Raw genomic sequence first — 17,651 nt, 5'->3', positions numbered from 1 at the left:
GGCCATGAGCTCCTGAAGCGCTGCAGCATCCTCCCGTGAGTAGTGGCCACGGCAGCGGGGAGGGGTAAAACCTTGCCAGGGGTTGGTTGGTTGGTTGGTTGTCCAGATGGATTTCGAATTGGTACGAGTTTAACTTATGCTCTGCAGAGCTCCGCGGCGCTTTGAGCTCCGGCGCAATGGCTGAGGGGTGTCCGTCCAGCGGGGTGACGCCGGGTTTACGCTCGTATGTGCCACCGTAAACGCCTCTACGTGCAGCAAAGTTCTTTATCGGTAACTCTAAACCAGAAAGAAATACAGAACAGATGGCCTCGCGCGATTTTCTGCTGAACTGGTGCTTCAGCAGTTGTTTCATTAATTGGAAACCTGGAAGGGATGGGGACTGGAGCTGCTCCGGCAAGTTGGGTCCTCCTCAGCGAGAGAAGTGCTGCGCGGCTGGTGAAAGATCAGTCTCTCGCTAGCAGTGTCCTTTCAGCGCTGGGGATATGCTGAGCCTCCTGTCCTGGGGAATACGCTGAGCCTCCTGTCCTGACGTATTCAACCCCAGCACTATAAAGAAGGTTTTGTTGGTGGTTTGGTATTTCTTTTTTTTTTTTTAACCTGCTGAGCGGTGTGCTAGAAAGGGCTGGCAGACTAATATTTAACGTGAAAAGGAGCAGAAAGCTTGAAGCATCGTGTTACAGTTCGCTGAGTGTCTCCAGCATAGAACAAAACTATACTGCTTGCATTATTTGGGAACGTGCTGAAGTTGCTGTCAGGTTTGAACTGCGATTTCTGGGTTTTCATGGTCATTAAGGTACTTAATGCCCCAGGAAGTCCTTGCTAAAGGAAGCATGGTATTTTGTAAACAAGTTTCACTAATGTGATACATCATGCTGGATGAAGTGTTTGGGCAGGAGGGTTTGATTTAGGGATTAGGAAGCAGAAGACAAATGCAGGGCAGCAGTCGGTGACTTCGTGGCCCTGTAAGAATTATCATCTCGCTGTGTGCACAGGTAACTGGGCTGTGGATGCTGGTTTAGATGCTGAGGGCTTGCCAAGAGCGCTGCGCGGTTCTGATGGAGGGTGGGCTGTAAGTGTAACGTATCGCACTGCCTACGTGTTTGTCTACACTGTTCTTGGGGGAGAGGAATGTGCCTCATCCATTCAACCAGTTTGCATGTGCAGTACTTGAAGAAATCTTGCGACTGCCTTCATCCTGCGGTTTGCAAAGAGAAAGAAGTTGCATTCCAGAATGCATACAGAATTTTATATATATTTTCTTAACACACGAAAAACTTAAAGGATATGGGATTTGCAGAGGTTCTTACGACAGTATTGAGATTTGGATTTTCCTGGTAGACGAACAGCTTGAATTGCAGAAGATCCAGTCCCGGAGCTGGGGAGCACACTGTACCACCTGCGTGAGCTGCAGGCAGAGGACAAAAGTCCTAAAACTCCAAACTGGCAGTAGACTTGGCTCCCTTGTTGGCAGCAATTCATGAGGTTTCCTGTCCAGCCCTGCTCCTATCTGTCATCCGCTACTGAAAGCGTGACTCTTATTAGTTACACTAAATTCTTCATCTTACTTATGGCAATAAACAGTGAATCAGTCAGGATTTAGCGCACAAAGGAGCTGGAGGAGCCCGGCAGTGATACGCCGAGCACCGACGATGGGCTCAGCTCAGCAGCTACTGTGCTCATGGGGTACATCCATCCATGCTGAAGCCCCTGCGGGGTGCTGGCGCCCGCCCAGAGCAGCCCCGGCTCCGCAGGGTGATACCTCTCGTGCCGGGTTCTCCTGCCCTCGTGCCGGGCTGGGAGCAGCATCGCTGAAGAGCGGCCGTGTTAGGAGGGGGTTTGGTGGGAACCGGTGAGCAAGCCTTGAGCTGGTCTATTGTTGGGCACGTGGGAGAGGGGAAGAAAATGTGGCGGGGATGACTGCTGCTCTTACCGAGAGTCACAGACATCAGGAAATGCAAATGAAAAACCTATAGGGTTCCTTAGGCCTCTTGCAGGGAGAGATGATATGAGGTATGAATGGAGATCACAGAGGAGGAAAGCAAGGAAAAAAACCCGCTTCTGGGATGTCTGAGTCATCCAGTTTCCCACTGACATGCATAGCTTAAGGTTTTCACAACCACCTCCATGGAGCAACGAAGTTATAACCTAATTCCAGGGGCCCTGGGGTCCCGGTGCTTCCTCGCCGTCAGCTGATGGGGACCAGCTACCAGGGGATGTCCCTGCCCAGTGATGAGGCTGCTGGAGCCATTGCTTCAAGCGCCAGGCTGGGTGAGCGGGCAGAGGAACGGGGCTCGGCCTTTATCCCAACCCCCCGTTTGGATGGAGACAGCCCCCTGGACCAAACACACACCTCCGGTCATCCCACCTGACAGCAGCACTTAACCGCTCAGCTGTGTGCTTGCGGAGGTGATTTTTTTTTTTATTTTTTTTTTTGGGGGGGGGATTTGGCAGCGCTCAGGTTGGGGAGGGTGAAATGAGCCCACGGATCATCACAGCAGCGCTCGGGGACTTGGGCTGCCCATCATCTGCTGTGCCGATCCGGAGCGCCGCAGCCTTGCACGCTGCACAGTTGTTTCATGTTTCTGCTCAGAGCAGGACAGAAACCCAAATAATTACTTGGAAGGACAAAGTTTCCTATTTACTTATTAGTCTGTAATGGAAGCCTCAAAACTCTTGACCTAGCAAATGTATTTGTCTTTAGAAGAGGAAAACAAACACCCGTCTGCCAGCAAACAGGAGCCGTGTTGATTCACGCGCTACGGTTTGTGCTGATAAATGCGGAGTTCTCTGACATGAAAGGCGGCTCAGGGTGTGAACTCATTCCAGCCTGCCGGGGGTCACAGTGCAAGTGGGAATCTTGGCATAAGGTAAAGACAGAAGTAGCTGTTCCCATCTCTCTGGCTCTCCTGCACACAGCGAGGGGTGCCCAAGCCTCGTCGGGGATTGCCTTCCTCCATGGATTCGTTTCTGGCATCTACGTGCCATTGGGTGAGTGACTTGCCCACAGGCAACGAGTGGTTCATGAGGTGTGCAATGCTATGGGAACTGGGAGAAGTGGTTCTCCAGCCTGGGATCCCAGTCCTGGTTTGGGCAAATCATTCACAAATGGTACTGGACTCCAGCCGCGGTTTGGCTCGGCTGGGAAGGAAGGTGGAGGACAGGCTATAGACTTCAACACATTTGGCTTGTGTGTCTCCGTTTTGTGATTGGTATTGTCCTTAGAGTCTTAATTAGCTACAGGTAACTCCTTTTTCCTTCCCTTGCCACAAGTGGCTGACAGTATTTTAGCAGTTCTTTGTTCTGTAAGGTGAGTTCCCCATATGTTGGGGAAAAGCAGAAGACGTTTTTGCTGGGTTTCCCCTCTTCTCTTGGGGCTGTGCTCTGCACGAGAGGGCACTCGTACCTGTGCATATGCAATGTGGTTATACAAATACATTTTGGTGGCTCTAAAAACCTCATTCTTATTCTTCATTGTCAGAACCACCACGGAAGGCTGCTTTGCTGCACACATGTAACTCAGCGAATCCTTTACAGGGAAGGAATGCGAACTGGCCGGACAAGAAATAAAAACTCCCTGAACTCTGGGAAACTTGGAAATTGGATCTGATTCCAGATCTGCGTGCCACAGCAGGAGCCCAGATCTGCCCTGTGCTACTGATGTTAATTAATTTCATGCTGTTCTCCAGCTGGATATGATGCTTTGACATTGTTTTTGTGGTTTCTGTCGGTCTTGTTCCAGTAACAGAAAATGGGCCATCGAGTTCCTCTTCTCTAAATTGCCCGTGAGAACTGGGCTGTGCGACATCTGTCCTGCAGCGCTTTGCAGTGGCACGGAAAAGACAGGCGGGCAATGGGGCTGGGGGAGCCGCGTCCCCGGGAGAGGGGATGTGCTTCCCGCTGCAGGCAGGGCAGTGCCAGGGCTGGTGGTGGGACGCTGAGCTCCGAGTCCTTCTTGGGGAGAAAACTCTTAAATTGCTCTGTGAGAATGTGTGAACAGATTTCACAGAATCCCAGAATGGTTTGGGTTGGAAGGGACCTCAAAGCTCATCCCGTTCCACCCCCTGCCCTGGGCAGGGACACATCCCCCCAGCCCAGGTTGCTCCAAGCCCCGTCCAACCTGGCCTTGAACACCTCCAGGGATGGGGCAGCCACAGCTTCTCGGGGCAACCTGCCCCAGGGGCTCACCACCCTCAACGTAAAAAATGTCTTCCTTCTATCTAGTCTAACTCTCCCCTCTTTCAGTTGTAAACCGTTCCCCCTCATCCTACGGCTCCCCTCCCTGATCCAGAGTCCCTCCCCAGCTCTCCTGGGGCCCCTTTAGGGACTGGAAGGGACTCTAAGGTCTCTCTGGAGCCTTCTCTTCTCCAGCGAACAACACGCACATCACCATCCCCTGCCCTGTTTTAAAAAGTGTGTTGAAATCTGCCTCTGCTGCCTGATCTCTTGCAAAAGAGAGTGGTGAAGTCTTCCTGGCCCGAAGGCAGGTGGTGGCTGTGCCCCCTGGCTCGGCATCCACAGGCCACCGGCTCACGGGGACAGTGGCTGCATCGCGCAGCTTATTCCCGGGATTTCCAAGCCTGTCCTTGCCCCGCTCCTGCTCCTCTCCCCCACCGTTTCCCCCTGTCGCTGGGTTCTCCAGACTCCTGGCCGATGCACTGGGACCTCCTGAGCGTTCCTGTCCCGCCTGGTCGCACTGTGAGCACATGCCAAGCCTGGCTGCAGAGACCGAGCGGTGACGAGGGTCCTGATGTCCGGACCATGTCTCAGCTCGCCAGAGACTCCTGTTTGTAGGAGAACATAGCTGCCATATCTTTTTTTTTTTTTGACACGTTTCGATAAGCAGAGAAATGTTTTGTCTCCCGGAGCAGCGCGGCCGGCCGGAGCGGTGGTGTTCCAGAGGTCCAAGACCACTCTGAGGTGTGTTTATGCGGCTCTGGACTCGCGGGGAAATGCTTCTCTCTTGCTGGTTCCTCTTTTTCTTCCCTGAGCAATGGTGGCTTTGTCTTTTCTGAGGAGCCGTGGAGCTGCGGGGAGCGGGCAGGAGGCAGACCTCACACCGCAGAGCCGGAACGCACACTCAGACCAGTTTGGTGCGGGTCACAGCACAGAAATGAGGGGTTGATCTGGAAGCGGTGGGACAGTTTCTTTCTCTAAGTGACGTAGTTGCACACTCCACTTAAAGTTACAGTTAATGAAAACTTTGGCCCTAAATGAAACCAATCTTTTCTAGGCTGTGATTCCTTTTCCGTACCACAGTCCCTTGGGTTTTGTTTGGTTTTTTACTTTCTTCTTTCTAATTGGGAACTTTTGGGGATCTTCCATTTAATGTTGGACTTTCAGACAGGTGCCTCTTTCCGGCCTTTAAATAAAAGGGTTAATGCTGCAATTCCCATGCTCGGAGTTTCAGTCGCCATCCCCTCTGTCCTGCTTCGGAGCATTTATGGGTTGTGCCTGGAGTAAAGCAGATGCCCTGGTGGAAAATCCAGGTGAGAGGGGATTTCTGCAACAGTGTGACCTCCTGAACTGAAATGGGAAATGGCAGATCCAGCAAAGTACAGAGCCCGGTAATCATTTCTGCAAAAACACTGCGGAATCTGCAATGTTGTGTTGTGTTTGGTTTTTTTTTTTTTAAGCTCTCTTCTCCAGGGACCCAAAAAGCTGTAGGGAGTTTTTCAAAGATACTGCTGAAGAGCTGAAATGAGTCCTGTAGAACCAGAGCCTTTTCTAGAGCATGATGTGCACAAAGCCGGGTCGCTTTTCCCCTGTGAGAACAGAAGCAGACAGTCCTCAAGAGCAACCCGCTTTTTTTGTGGTTTATTTGTCCAGATCCGCTGAATTTACCACCACCGTGTGCTTTGCTGGGATTTCTTTGAACAGCGGAGACAAATTGGTGGGTAGTGCGATTTGAGGGATGTGTCACCCAATGCCACCGACCGCTGCCGGACTCTAACCGAGGGTTCCGCACAGATTAACTCCCCGACTTTCCACCTGAGAGCACACGTTGATGGTTTCTAGAATTTGTCACCTTGAGTCTCATTCACCCTCCCCCATGAGTCATTCCTGCCTTGAGATTCGTACAGGTGCCTGGAGGCATTTTTCTTCTTTCTGAATCAGTTTTTTTTCAGGGTAATATTTAACCGCTAATTACACATCCTTCCCTCCTGCGCCCCCCACCTGAATTCTCCCAGGTGTCGGGGACCTTATCCGCGTGCGGTGGGTAGAGCCACCTTATCGCAAGCCAAGAGCCCGCACTGCGTCGTCGTGTTCGGGGAACCCGTGTGGGCTTTGGGCTCCTGTGATGCTTTGTACCTGCTGCAACAGTCACCGCTTTTCACTGCCCGACTGCGGGTGGATTGTCATCGCCCGTCGCGCTGGTGAGTCTCGTTAACCCACCAGACGGCATTTCTTCCTTCCCAAATCAGAGGTTAGTTATGCTGCCGGGCACTGGTGGGAGCTGCGGCTCAGAAATACGGTTCTGCCAATATCTCTGTGCGGGGAAGGGGCTTCCAGCTCCTGCTGAGTCCGGAGGGGCTGGGAATCAGCCTCAGGCGTTGTACTGTACTATGAACTGGCCGTCCCTCGTGTCCCTTGTGTCCCTCATGTTGATTTTCCTGGCTGAATTGTGCGCATATGAGCTGCCTCTAGCACATAAGCAGCGTTTCTGGGATGCAGTGGTATATCTCTATCCATCTGCTGTAAAATGTAATACAGAAGCGCGTCTGATCCCTTCCAGAAAGCGCGGCACCTACGGCACGGGGGCTGTATCCCGGGTTTCCAGATGTGCAGCCATACTCTGAGCTACCAAATCCGTGCAGCGATGGCTGAAATGGAGGATGTCCAGACACCAAGGGATAGCAAACCCTCAATATCTGCTCAGACAAAACCTTCTAGTGGAAGAGGACATCTGAGGGGGAAAAAAATTATGTATGGTCTTGACACAGTGCAGAGAACTGCGAGCGAGCTCCGGCCCCGAAGGAGGTACAAACCACTCGTGTGTCCTTCTGCGCTGTTAGAAAGGGCTTTTCCCATTGCGGGGGCGAAACAAGAGATGTTACAGCCACTGCCTGAGCACTGGTGACCACTCCGCGGACCTGGAAACCGGTGTGCTCTGTCTGTGCCTTGCGTTGCTTTAAGTCTTGCGACATGGTTCTGTGTGGTGGGAAAGTAAGAAATCCTTCTTCCAAAAATAAAAAAAAAAAAGACCAAGCCGTGTACTGCACCTTTCCCCTCCTTGTTATAATAAGGTGGATCCCATCAGACTTCTTATTTGCCAGCTCTTGATTACACCACTCGTAGTTGGTTACTTTAGCATCTTGTGTGTATTCAGTCATAAGTAAAAAAGGTAGAATAAGAGCATTCTAATAATAATTTAAAAAAGCTGCCCACCAAAGAAAACCTCTAGCATTCCTTTCAGGGATAAGCTGCAAAATTGCTCCCAGGTCTCTCTTGATATCTGATATGACATCTGTGCATTGCATGTAAATGGCAGTTTTGTTTTAAAATGTTATTCCATTTCCTCTTAAACGAATCACTTCAGATCTAAATAATAATGAAGTAACTCAGTCTTCTGCAAATGCAACCACTGGACCAAGTGATTTATTGTAAGTATCTTTTAAAGAGCCTTACTATATAATCACAGCACATTAAACAGACCATTTTCTTTCAGATGATGTATTTGTTTAAAATTTCAGTTTTGTTTAGCGTTTCTGGATGGAGGGGGTTTTATTGCGTCCCGACTTCCACAGCTCTGCCTGGAAACTTAGACAAGTAGTAAAGTGTGTCCTGGTCCGGGATGGGAAATCCCAGATGACCGGCCAGAGGTAGTGGGAAGCTTGAGATGACACATACGATATTTGTCCGTGAAAGAGGGGGAGTTAGCGTGTTGGAAAAAATAAAAAATTCAACACCGGGCATCTGAGCTCTACCTGACAGACCCCGCTGGGTAACTGGAGGGTACGTTTGAGCTATGCAAGCTTTGAGCCGCAGGACCCTCAACCACCCGTGTGGCGGTGATGCCATGGAGGGGTTTTTCCATTTTAAGTTCCAATCCTGGTTCTGACATGCGTTTCACAAGTGTCTAAGCAAGTCTTCTAATCCGAGCGTGCCTTAGATCCTGGCCTGTAACCGGTGGGAAAATACCTCTGGCTTGTTTTGTTCCCCTAACCTGGCTTGTCTGCATAGACGGACCTGCCCTGAGGGATCCGGAGTGTTTTTGGGATGTGACTGCACTTTGCTGACCATGGTGGAGTTACTGTAGTTCCCATGAATAAGTGCATTCACACGGAGGGAGAGGAGAAATGTGTGTGGCCCAGCATTTTAAAGGCAGAAAATTAGAATTGGGAAATCGGCAGTTCACGGTCCGGTTCAGACGTTGCTCCTGGGCAAGTCAGCGACAAAGTCTATCTGGTTCAAATTTCCAGGCACAGCTTTCGAAAGGAGGGCGTTCATTCCTGGGGACCCGTCTTCGCTTCCTCAGTTCTCCTCGCCTGTGAGAGCTGAGGGGTTGTAGCCCCTCAGAAGACATCAGCCACGCAGGTAGAATTACTGTTGGGTTTGTTGGTTTTTTGGTTGTTTTTTTTTTTTTTTCTTGGTGCTGCTACTGCACAGTAGAGTTGCCTGCAGTTTGTGTAACTTTGTCTTGGCAGGGAAATGAAACGCTTTTAATATGTGTTTTAACAACAGCTAAACCGGGAGAGCTCACGCCAGAACCTGAGACAAATGCTTACATAAAGGTGCTGCTCTGACATCGGGACACGTACCGATACACAGACGCCATACAGAGCGCGTTGTTTGCCCAAGGCCACGGTTATGCCTCAGCTCCCGCGAGCCAGTTTGAACGTGGCTTTTTTTTTCCCCCCGCCCTTCCTCCCTCTTAGAGCCTCGCAAGGGAGATTCAGGCACCTTCAGGTCTCACTGAAGCACGTTGTGTTTTTCTTACTTTCTGAAATTACAGCTTGCCTCAATCCCCCCCGCCCCGGCGCGGTGTTCCCGGTTCTCGCGGGTCGCGCTGCTGCTGGAAGGCGAGCGCGGGAGCACGTGGCTGCACAGCCGTGAGGCGAAGGCCACCTTCTTTTTTGGGTGGCAAAACACTGAATTTGCGTGTCTCCTAAGCAGCACCTGCCTGCCCTGGCAGGGAGTTGGCTCTCCACGTCCAGATCTCCTGGAAAAACTCAACCAGAGCCCTCCGTTCCCCGTCACCCCTTTCCCGTCACGGCCAAGTGCCGCGGGAACCGCCTGACGGGTGAGCTCTCATCCCCACCTCGCTGTAGATGAGCACGGCCATTCAGCTGGGAATTCGGCGGGGCAGGGGGGAGGCCGGCAGGCTGTGTAAATGGGGGCATTGCCACCGCTTGCCAAAAACAACCTCTACGCTCTATCTGCAAAGGTGTTTTAAATGGAAACGTGCCCAAAAGCTTAACTTTATGGAAACATTTCCAGCTCCGTAATATGGGGGTGGGGTGGGGATGCAAAAATAACCAGCAGTGTGTGCCCCCAGCCCCCGTCTGGAGAACTACGGGTGAATTTGTGGCTCTCACAGCTCCGGGCAGGTGTGTACGCACAGGGGGAAGCGCACGATGTGTCATAAAGAAAGAATGTCCTGCGATTGCTGTATCAAAGTCCATTTCTTCGCCCCTGCTATATAGCTTTTATTGAGCCCTCTTGATTTTCCAGATGTTTTTCAAAACAGAGTAGGATCCAGCCTGCGACACCCTGACATGGGCAGGTTCCCGTGGCTTTTGCCGGGTCCTGGAGCCTGGCGGCACAGGCTTGGTCAGGCGTAACCCCGCTGATTCATAGGGGAGGAACGGAGCTGGGACTTGCTGGAGGTGAAGCGGCAGAACTAAGGACCGGTACCTCCCACCCTGACCTGAGACACAGACCTCGCGCCTCTTTCCTTGCTATACAATGCAGGGGGGGGAAAAATAAATAAAAGATTCGATGCATTTTTCAAAAATGATTCTTACACCCTGTCGGGTAAATCCATCCTTTTTGTAAACAGGCGGTTTCACTGACAACAATAAAAATTCTTTGGTTATAGGTGACTCATGCACAAACAGCTCACCGTTGCCAAGGTGGTTTGAACCAGATCAAAGTTAGTAAGTATGAATATTACATGGCTTAATATCTAAATATTCAGCCTTATTTATTTGGGATTTTCATTTTAGTAGCCAGAGGAGGAGAAAAAAGCTTCAGTAGATCTGGAACTTGTGTTCCCCTACTCAGGAGCACCAAGGTGAAAGTTGGACATGACTTTTTCTGAATTATGTCCCTAGTCAAAATACTCGCTCAGCTCTGCCCAGCCTGCAGCGTGACGGAGAGGCTCTTCAGCCTCTGCCTGTCAGTGGTACGACCTTCATCAACGCCGTTCCAAGTGGACGGGTGGGGAGACGGATGGGGACGGCGCTGCTCCCCGAGCGTGGGTGCCTCTCACGGGTTCCTCCAAGGCGTGGGCAAATCCTTTCGCTGTGCCATACGATAAGGCTGGGCAACCTCTAAACACAAAATATTTCTTTCAGCGTGGAAGGATCTACGACTACGGTTGGTGATCAAGTTGCTGAATTAACTTGGCCTTGACTAAACAAAGGAACCATTCAGTCAGACAGACTCGAGACAGAGTTATTTGGTTTTTTTTTTTTTAAAGAAAAAAGCACCCCGATGTTTTTAACTTAAGGGGATCGAAGTATTTGATGAATCAACCCTGCAGTTCTGATCCTCCATACCCCGGCAGACACTAACCATCTCCCTTTCTGCCAGTTACTGATCTCTCTTGTTACTGATCTCCCTCATTCCCAATCCATCCATTAGTGGAGCATCCCAAGTCCACATGGTGCGTGGACTCAGGTACTGCCTCCCGCCCCGAAACACCCCCCCGCCTGTCACAAGCAGCCACAGCTGGCTCCTCCTCGCCTCCCAAAACTGCAGCCTGCCGCTACCTGGGTTTTATTTGACGGATGGTGCTTCGCAGAAGCCTTTAGGAAAGCTTGGCTAAGAGGGGAGGGAAGGGAGGCTGCCGTTCATGTCTGCACTTCTCTTTATTACCGACTGATTTCTATCCACTCAATAATTTTCTGGCTCTTATATATCTTGTACTGTGTAAAATTAAAGGTACCAAGAACATGCCACAGATCTACGATATCTCAGTGGGGTATAACAGAGAGCAGGGCAGAGTCCTGGCTGGTTGTAATGGGCAGCGTCTGAAATGGGAAACTCAACTCCAGTATCAGGTGTTGAAGAATAATTTAATTTTCGGTGGGTAGTTTGAGGGTATAAGCTCTCTGAAGCCATGAGCTGAAACGGTTTCAGAGGTCTGTTTGAAGAGGTATTCACACCCTTCTCAGACTGAAGGAGTCCTTTAATGGCTAAGGTTACTTGTCACATTTGGAAAACATTTGGAAAACGCTTTTAAAATCAGTAAACGTACAGGCTGCTCTTTCTAGATCTGTGGGTTTACCCTACGGAAACACAGGAGTGGGCGTATTTTCAGCTATCCACTTGCAGGCTTGTCCTCTCCCAGTAGCAGCCGTGAGCTGGCGCTGGCAGGAGCGAGGGGCTGCTCCCACCTCACCTCGGCTTTCTGTCGTAGTCACGGCGCAATATTATTTTCTTTTCTGTCATGGGATAGCCATTGTGTGTCATGTAACTTTTGGAGCTTCAAGTTAGGGGGTTAAATGGTTTTTCTTCTCCGTGATAGATGAATGAAGCTACTTTAAATTCTATTCTATAAAGAAGCTTTTAAACCTTTCTGTGCTGGCTTTTTTCCTTCCTTCAAGGCATATTACTCTTCACGCTTATTTACTCAGTGATCCAAATCTCAACCTGAAATGATAATCTAAAATCCTAAAGCATTTAAAAGATATATTTTTCCAAAAGTATAACAGCAATAATGTTTAGGTGACAATGTATCATATCTTACTTTATCCTATTAATACCGAGCAGTGTATATTGTAAGGCAAATGGCTCAAGACTAGATTGTAGCCAAATTTCCACTGACTTCAGCGGGGCCAGATTTTCACCGCTACGAAAATATTAAGACCCCCAGTTCAGTGAGCCTGCACTTAGCGAGCTCTGAATCTTTAATGGGTTGTTGCCTAATTATCACTGAATTGTGCTGTCAAATTCTGGTTAATATTTTATGAACTCACTCTTTTTCTTTTTTTTTCTGTAGCCGAATCAAGATGACGACAGCCGCGCCACTGATCAATAATACTCAGTTCTCAGTAAATGTGACCACAAAGTCTCAAGAACAAAGTCTCTACCAAAGTAAGAAAAGTAGTGGGGTGGTGGCTTTTTTTTTTTTTTTTTTTTTAAATGGACCTTGAACTCAGCCAACTTCAAACAGTACAATGACAGCTTTGTAAATAAGAGTTTTTCTCCCTTTCTGCTTCCCTGTTAGGTTCTGGAGCAATAGTCGCTGCCATCGTAGTAGGAGTGATTATTATTTTTACGGCGGTTCTGCTCATATTGAAAACATATAACAGGTATGTGGCCAAGTTCTGTACCTCACTAAGGCAGGACAGGATGAACCAAAATCAGTGTTAGGTGTGCTCTCATCTAACACACCGTTATCAGCATTTGTTGCTGAAAATTCCCAGGAGAAACCAAGCTATAATGCGCTTAATTGAAGCGTCCTGAACCTCAGCGTCCCGCGCCTGCATTGCACGGAAGCAGAAAGAGGTTCTTAGTGGAGGATGCTTGATGGAAGCTCTTTTTAGGGATTCCTGTTGACATAGGAAAGGTCTGCTGTGCATCAGGGCTGCCAGAGAGGAGCTTGATTTCTCATTTTTAAGGGCAGTGGGTTAGACTTCTACGCTCGAGAAGCACTGGCTCGCCATTTAGTATCTTTGGGATGAAATCCTGCCTTGTATTGACTTTTCAGTAGCGGTTCGATGTAACCTGCTTCTGCAGGAACCTTCCCGATACTTACCATGGGCGAGACCACAACACGTGCCAGCCCTGGGGACAATTTCGTCTTTCCCTTTACAGGCGCATGAGAGTGAAGCGGGAGTTAGAACCCAAACCCACCAAGACAGCAATGCCACCTGCTTCGGGACAGAACAGCAACAGCCTGTCCCAGCACCCTACTGTGACTTTCATTCCTGTGGATATCCACATGCACTTCAGGTAACTGGGAACATCCATCCTTCCTGCGAGGGAAGAGAGGTGGAATTCTTACTTACGTGGACCTGGGACTCCTCAGCAAAGCAACACTGCATTTGGACTAGCAATGAGCTGTTATTTGGTCTATAGATTGTAACTAATCCTGCTTTCCCTCTTCGGGAGGAAAAATAAGGTCTGGACACTTTTTGTATGACTGAAATCAACCGGTGGAGGCATACAAATCATCAGAAACGCAGTGAGCCTTCTTACAGACCTCTGGGTATGGAGAGACCGAACAAACCAAGCCCATTCCTTGGAAGAAAAGATGCACGCTCATGTTTTGTGGAGCTTTTGTTTACTCGGAGAGTTTGAGCTTTTTCTGTTCTGCAATGACTGACGATAAACTGGAAGAAAAATTGGGACATGCAAGCTACAGCTCAGGTTGAACCTGGGTTTGTTATGATTTATGTGAAGCAGGTTTGTAGTCTATTTTATATATGATGGATAGTAGAGGAAGTATCAAAATTGTATTTATCTTTACTCATCCTTTGTGTTTCTAATGCCACGCATGTATGGTTTGAGATAAAAGAGTTACTTTTTATTTTCAAGTATTTTTACTATATTTCTATAAACTTGGTAACCTATCCATTTCCAAGTGAACTCAGCGTCTAAGGGTTTTCACTCTCATGCCAAGAATTGCTTTAGGTTCATTACTGGAGTTACCTTAGAATGTTTTGTCTTACACAAAATCTGAGAAGTTCTCTAATTGAAAAAGTAAGCACGGAAAGGCAGTATAAACCAGCGAGGCTTTATGCAGCTACTATGCACAACTCACATCCTGAAACGCTTTGTTCTCTAATGCAGACTAGGCTGGAACTATTTTTAGATTTTTTTTTTATTCTAGAAAGTAACCGAAAGTGATGTTGTTTTGCAAGTGTGATGATTGTGGGTGTATTAGTAATGCAACAAAGAAATTCCCAAGGATGCTCACAGCCCACTGAGTGGGAACACACTGCAGCATTGTCAGACAGTCAGTGGCTGATTGTCTCGAGTGTGTGTATCAAAGCAGCTCTGAAGCACTCCTGACACGGCAGATGGGAAGGATTAGGAAGAATCACAGAACCATAGACTGGTTTGGGTTGGAAGGGACCTTAAAGCTCATCCAGTCCCACCCCCTGCCCTGGGCAGGGACACCCCCCACCAGCCCAGGTTGCTCCAAGCCCCGTCCAACCTGGCCTTGAACACCTCCAGGGATGGGGCAGCCACAGCTTCTCGGGGCAACCTGGGCCAGTGTCCCACCACCCTCAGAGTGAAATTTTTTTTCCTAATATCTATTCTAAATCTCCCCTCATCCAATTTGAAGCCATTCCCCCTCGTCCTATCACTCCATGCCCCTGTAAAAAGTCCCTCCCCAGCTCTCCTGGAGCCCCTTTAGGGACTGGAAGGGGCTCTAAGGTCTCCCTGGAGCCTTCTCTTCTCCAGGCTGAACCCCCCCAACTCTCCCAGCCTCTCCTCAGAGGAGTCGAGGAGTTAAACCTTGTCTTAACTGGAAGCATGTGAGGCTCTGAGAAACAGCTCCACTCTTTGACAGACACATCCTAAATTTTACGGAGCCACTCACTGGAATGGCTGGACAGCGTGCGAAGCCAAGCCAGCGGTGCCGTAGCAGTTGCAGTCGGGATTTATTGCACGGTCTGTGTCTTGCGTTGAGACACTGCCAGTGGTGAGCTCCAGGCTGCTGTGGCCGTTAGAGGGCTCCAGCCTGGTTGTAGCCCTCAGTAAAACTGTTATAGGGTTATTTTAATGCCTTTTTGATAGCTGGAGAGAGAGAGATGTTACTCGTCTAACTGAATTGATCGCAGAGAGCCTCCAGCTTTAAAGCTTTTTGTCCTGCAGGGGTTCACTTGCTGTGCCTCCCAACACTGTCACACGTCACCAATAGTTACATCCTTAAATCGCGCGGTGCCAAAACAAAGCTGACCATCCTCAGAGGAAAGCGGTGAGGGACTGGGGGGATAAGTTGATATATTCTTTCCAAGATGTGAATGCATCTCTTGAACAGGTCATTTTTACTGACTGGTATTTTTGTGCAGCAACTATATTCAATAACTTTGCAATTTATTTTTTTTTTGTATGAAACTGGAGCACAGTTTGAATTCCAAACTAAATATTGAGACAGCTGTTTGTGAAGTTTCTAAATCTCGTTGTAAATATTTTACTTGTCCTAGTTCTCTAACTTATTTTTTGTGGCAGCAATGATTGATATAATCATTCAGAAGGGACTACAGGTGCCAATTTAATTTTTTTCTAAAGATGTAAAGGAGTTGGTCTCCTGTTCCTGTCTCTAGACAGCTCAGGATGTTTTCTGAGCATGTTCCACTGTATCAAAATCAAGATCTCTAGGAAAGATAAGCCCCATCTTACTGTTATTTTCTAATGTTACCAGCCAGACCTACGTCTAGCAAATTTTGTTTACTTTCTATTTACAGAATTTCAAAACAATGAAGTTCACTTTGCTTTACTGAAGCATAATAAGCAATACTTCCCTAAGCAATTCTAGATTAGTAGAATTACTATTATTGGCAGGAGAATTACTGCCCCGACCACACTAGCATTGCTCAATCAGAAAAATTCAAAGCGTGCTGTTTTACCAGTAAAATTTGCCTTATATTGGCACAACCTGGGAGGCCCCCACAATCCATTCTGACTCCTGTCAGCAAAATCCAGAGCTTATGCTGACCAAGCAAAATCACCTTCTTAAGAAACAAAACTCACTGTATTTCCACTTCACTACCACTATAACACTTGTGTAATTTGCTGTGGATTTAAGAGTTTTCCAGGAACAATCCCACACCATCCTTGCCCTATAATAGCTGCTGCTGCAGCGCTGATTTGACCTGCCCTGTCTCTAGGCACTCAGCTTCCACTTTCAAGCCCCTTGTTTTTGGAAAAAGCTCTCCTCTAGCTGCCTTTGTGTGCAGACTTGCCATCAGGTAAACCTTCTGGTTAAAAAAAAAAAAAAAAAAAAAAAAACAAAACAAACCACCACCCCCATCACCAACAACAAAAACAACCACAAACCAAAAACCAACTGAAAACTGATATTGCAAATTGGTCTATTAAAGAAATCCTACCCGACGTAAGCCTTTAGAGAGAACAGGCAATGTAACAGCTCTAACAATCTTGTTAGTGATTACTTGCGAAGCTCTGCAAATTAATACACAGTTGAACCCTTAGTGCACAGTGCCTGAGAGTGCTTTTTTGCTGAGCAGTGTGATACAAGCCACCTTTCTAGTTCCTTACCCTGTTCTTTGGTTGAATTTCTGTCTTTACAAGATGCCAGCGGGGCTATATTCAGCAGTGACAAAGAGAACATTTGGTCTGCAGGTCATATAAAGAAATATTGCTAATATTTCTTTTTTAAGGGCATACACAATAATCGGTCTGCAGTAGGTCTTGCAAGAATGAGTTGGGTTTTTTTCTTGCTCCTAAAAGTCTTGTGGAATTTATGGCTTCAGCAGTTGGATCATTCAGTCTCACAGTCGGCACTTTAGTGATGAAAGTACACTAGTAAAATATTTCAATTTTTCACTTCTGGGTCCTGTTTCCCTAAATCTCTGTAAGGCAGCTTGCATCCCTTCTGGATCTGTCACTCACCTCCCTCCAGCGGAGAGCACGTAGCTCCATCTAGTGTCCTCCTCCCATCTAACGGGTTGCAGCTCGTATTTCTCAACGGGCAAAACCATAACGTAATTCAAAGTTCAGTTGCCAAGTTTACTAAATTTCAGAAACTACTCACACCCCCAGCCCAGTCCCCCTTCCCCGTACTCCACGGTGGCCAGACAGTCACAGAGCTGAGTTGAACACACTATACCCACTTTGGCTGTGCAAAATGCAGAGTTGTGTGATCACTGGAATTCTAAGCAGATAAAATGTAAGAATGTTCTTTTGGTCATTTCCTGCATGCCGTAACCAATTTATTTTCCAAAAAGACATCTAAAAATGACCTCTGTCACATGTGACACTTAACTAATGACTGCTGATAAAACAGGAAGCAGCTGATGTGCATCAAGTATAATCTAACTTTATTTAAAGAAACCTAGTATTTCCTTTTTAAAGGACAAATGAGTTTCTCTTTGACAAAACCCAGGGCTGTTACTTTGGATAAATTTGTATTAACCCCAGTGGACTGTGACTTTACTCTCCTTTCCTCTCGTGCGTCTTTTAGCCAGTAACGTCCCACACACCAGTTTTTGCCTGAACAAGATTTGCCGTTGAGCAGGACAGAGGGCCGGGCTGCTCATAATAATTTCCAACACGGTAATTAACTAAACACAGCCCACAGCCTTTACTGACCGGGCAGAGCGGTGCTCACGTACGAGCCGAGCACTACAGGGCCCAAGAGGCGCGAGCAGAGGCCTGGGCCGGTGTCACGGCCTCTCCAGGCCCCGGTGGAGCACCAATCCCGCTGTCTTCTGTGGGGCCGCAGAGGACCCAGGGGCCGCTCTTCTACCGAGGAAGAACCCGAGCTGAGGTGAGGAGGCAGCTCTCGG

General features: G+C 48.3%; 2 protein-coding genes across 2 annotated transcripts in view; both read left to right on the top strand.

Moving 5' to 3' along the window:
* Positions 1 to 12,176: 12,176 nt before the first annotated feature.
* Positions 12,177 to 13,126, top strand: NCMAP (noncompact myelin associated protein). Its single transcript, XM_009882239.1, has 3 exons — positions 12,177 to 12,261; positions 12,395 to 12,479; positions 12,985 to 13,126. The coding sequence occupies exons 1-3, from the start codon at positions 12,177 to 12,179 to the stop codon at positions 13,124 to 13,126; spliced, it is 312 nt and encodes a 103-aa protein (XP_009880541.1).
* A 395-nt stretch (positions 13,127 to 13,521) lies between these two features.
* The window catches only part of SRRM1 (serine/arginine repetitive matrix 1), a 23,590-nt gene continuing 19,460 nt past the window's right edge, over positions 13,522 to 17,651 (top strand). The window contains exon 1 of the mRNA XM_009882237.1: positions 13,522 to 13,575. Within this exon, the coding sequence (XP_009880539.1) occupies positions 13,522 to 13,575 (54 nt within the window). The remainder of the gene's footprint in view (positions 13,576 to 17,651) is intronic.

This window comes from Charadrius vociferus, unplaced genomic scaffold (genome assembly GCF_000708025.1).
Source record: "Charadrius vociferus isolate BGI_N301 unplaced genomic scaffold, ASM70802v2 scaffold613, whole genome shotgun sequence".
Taxonomy (NCBI): domain Eukaryota; kingdom Metazoa; phylum Chordata; class Aves; order Charadriiformes; family Charadriidae; genus Charadrius; species Charadrius vociferus.
Note: the sequence above shows the minus strand (reverse complement) of the source record. Positions and strands in the feature narration are given on the sequence as shown.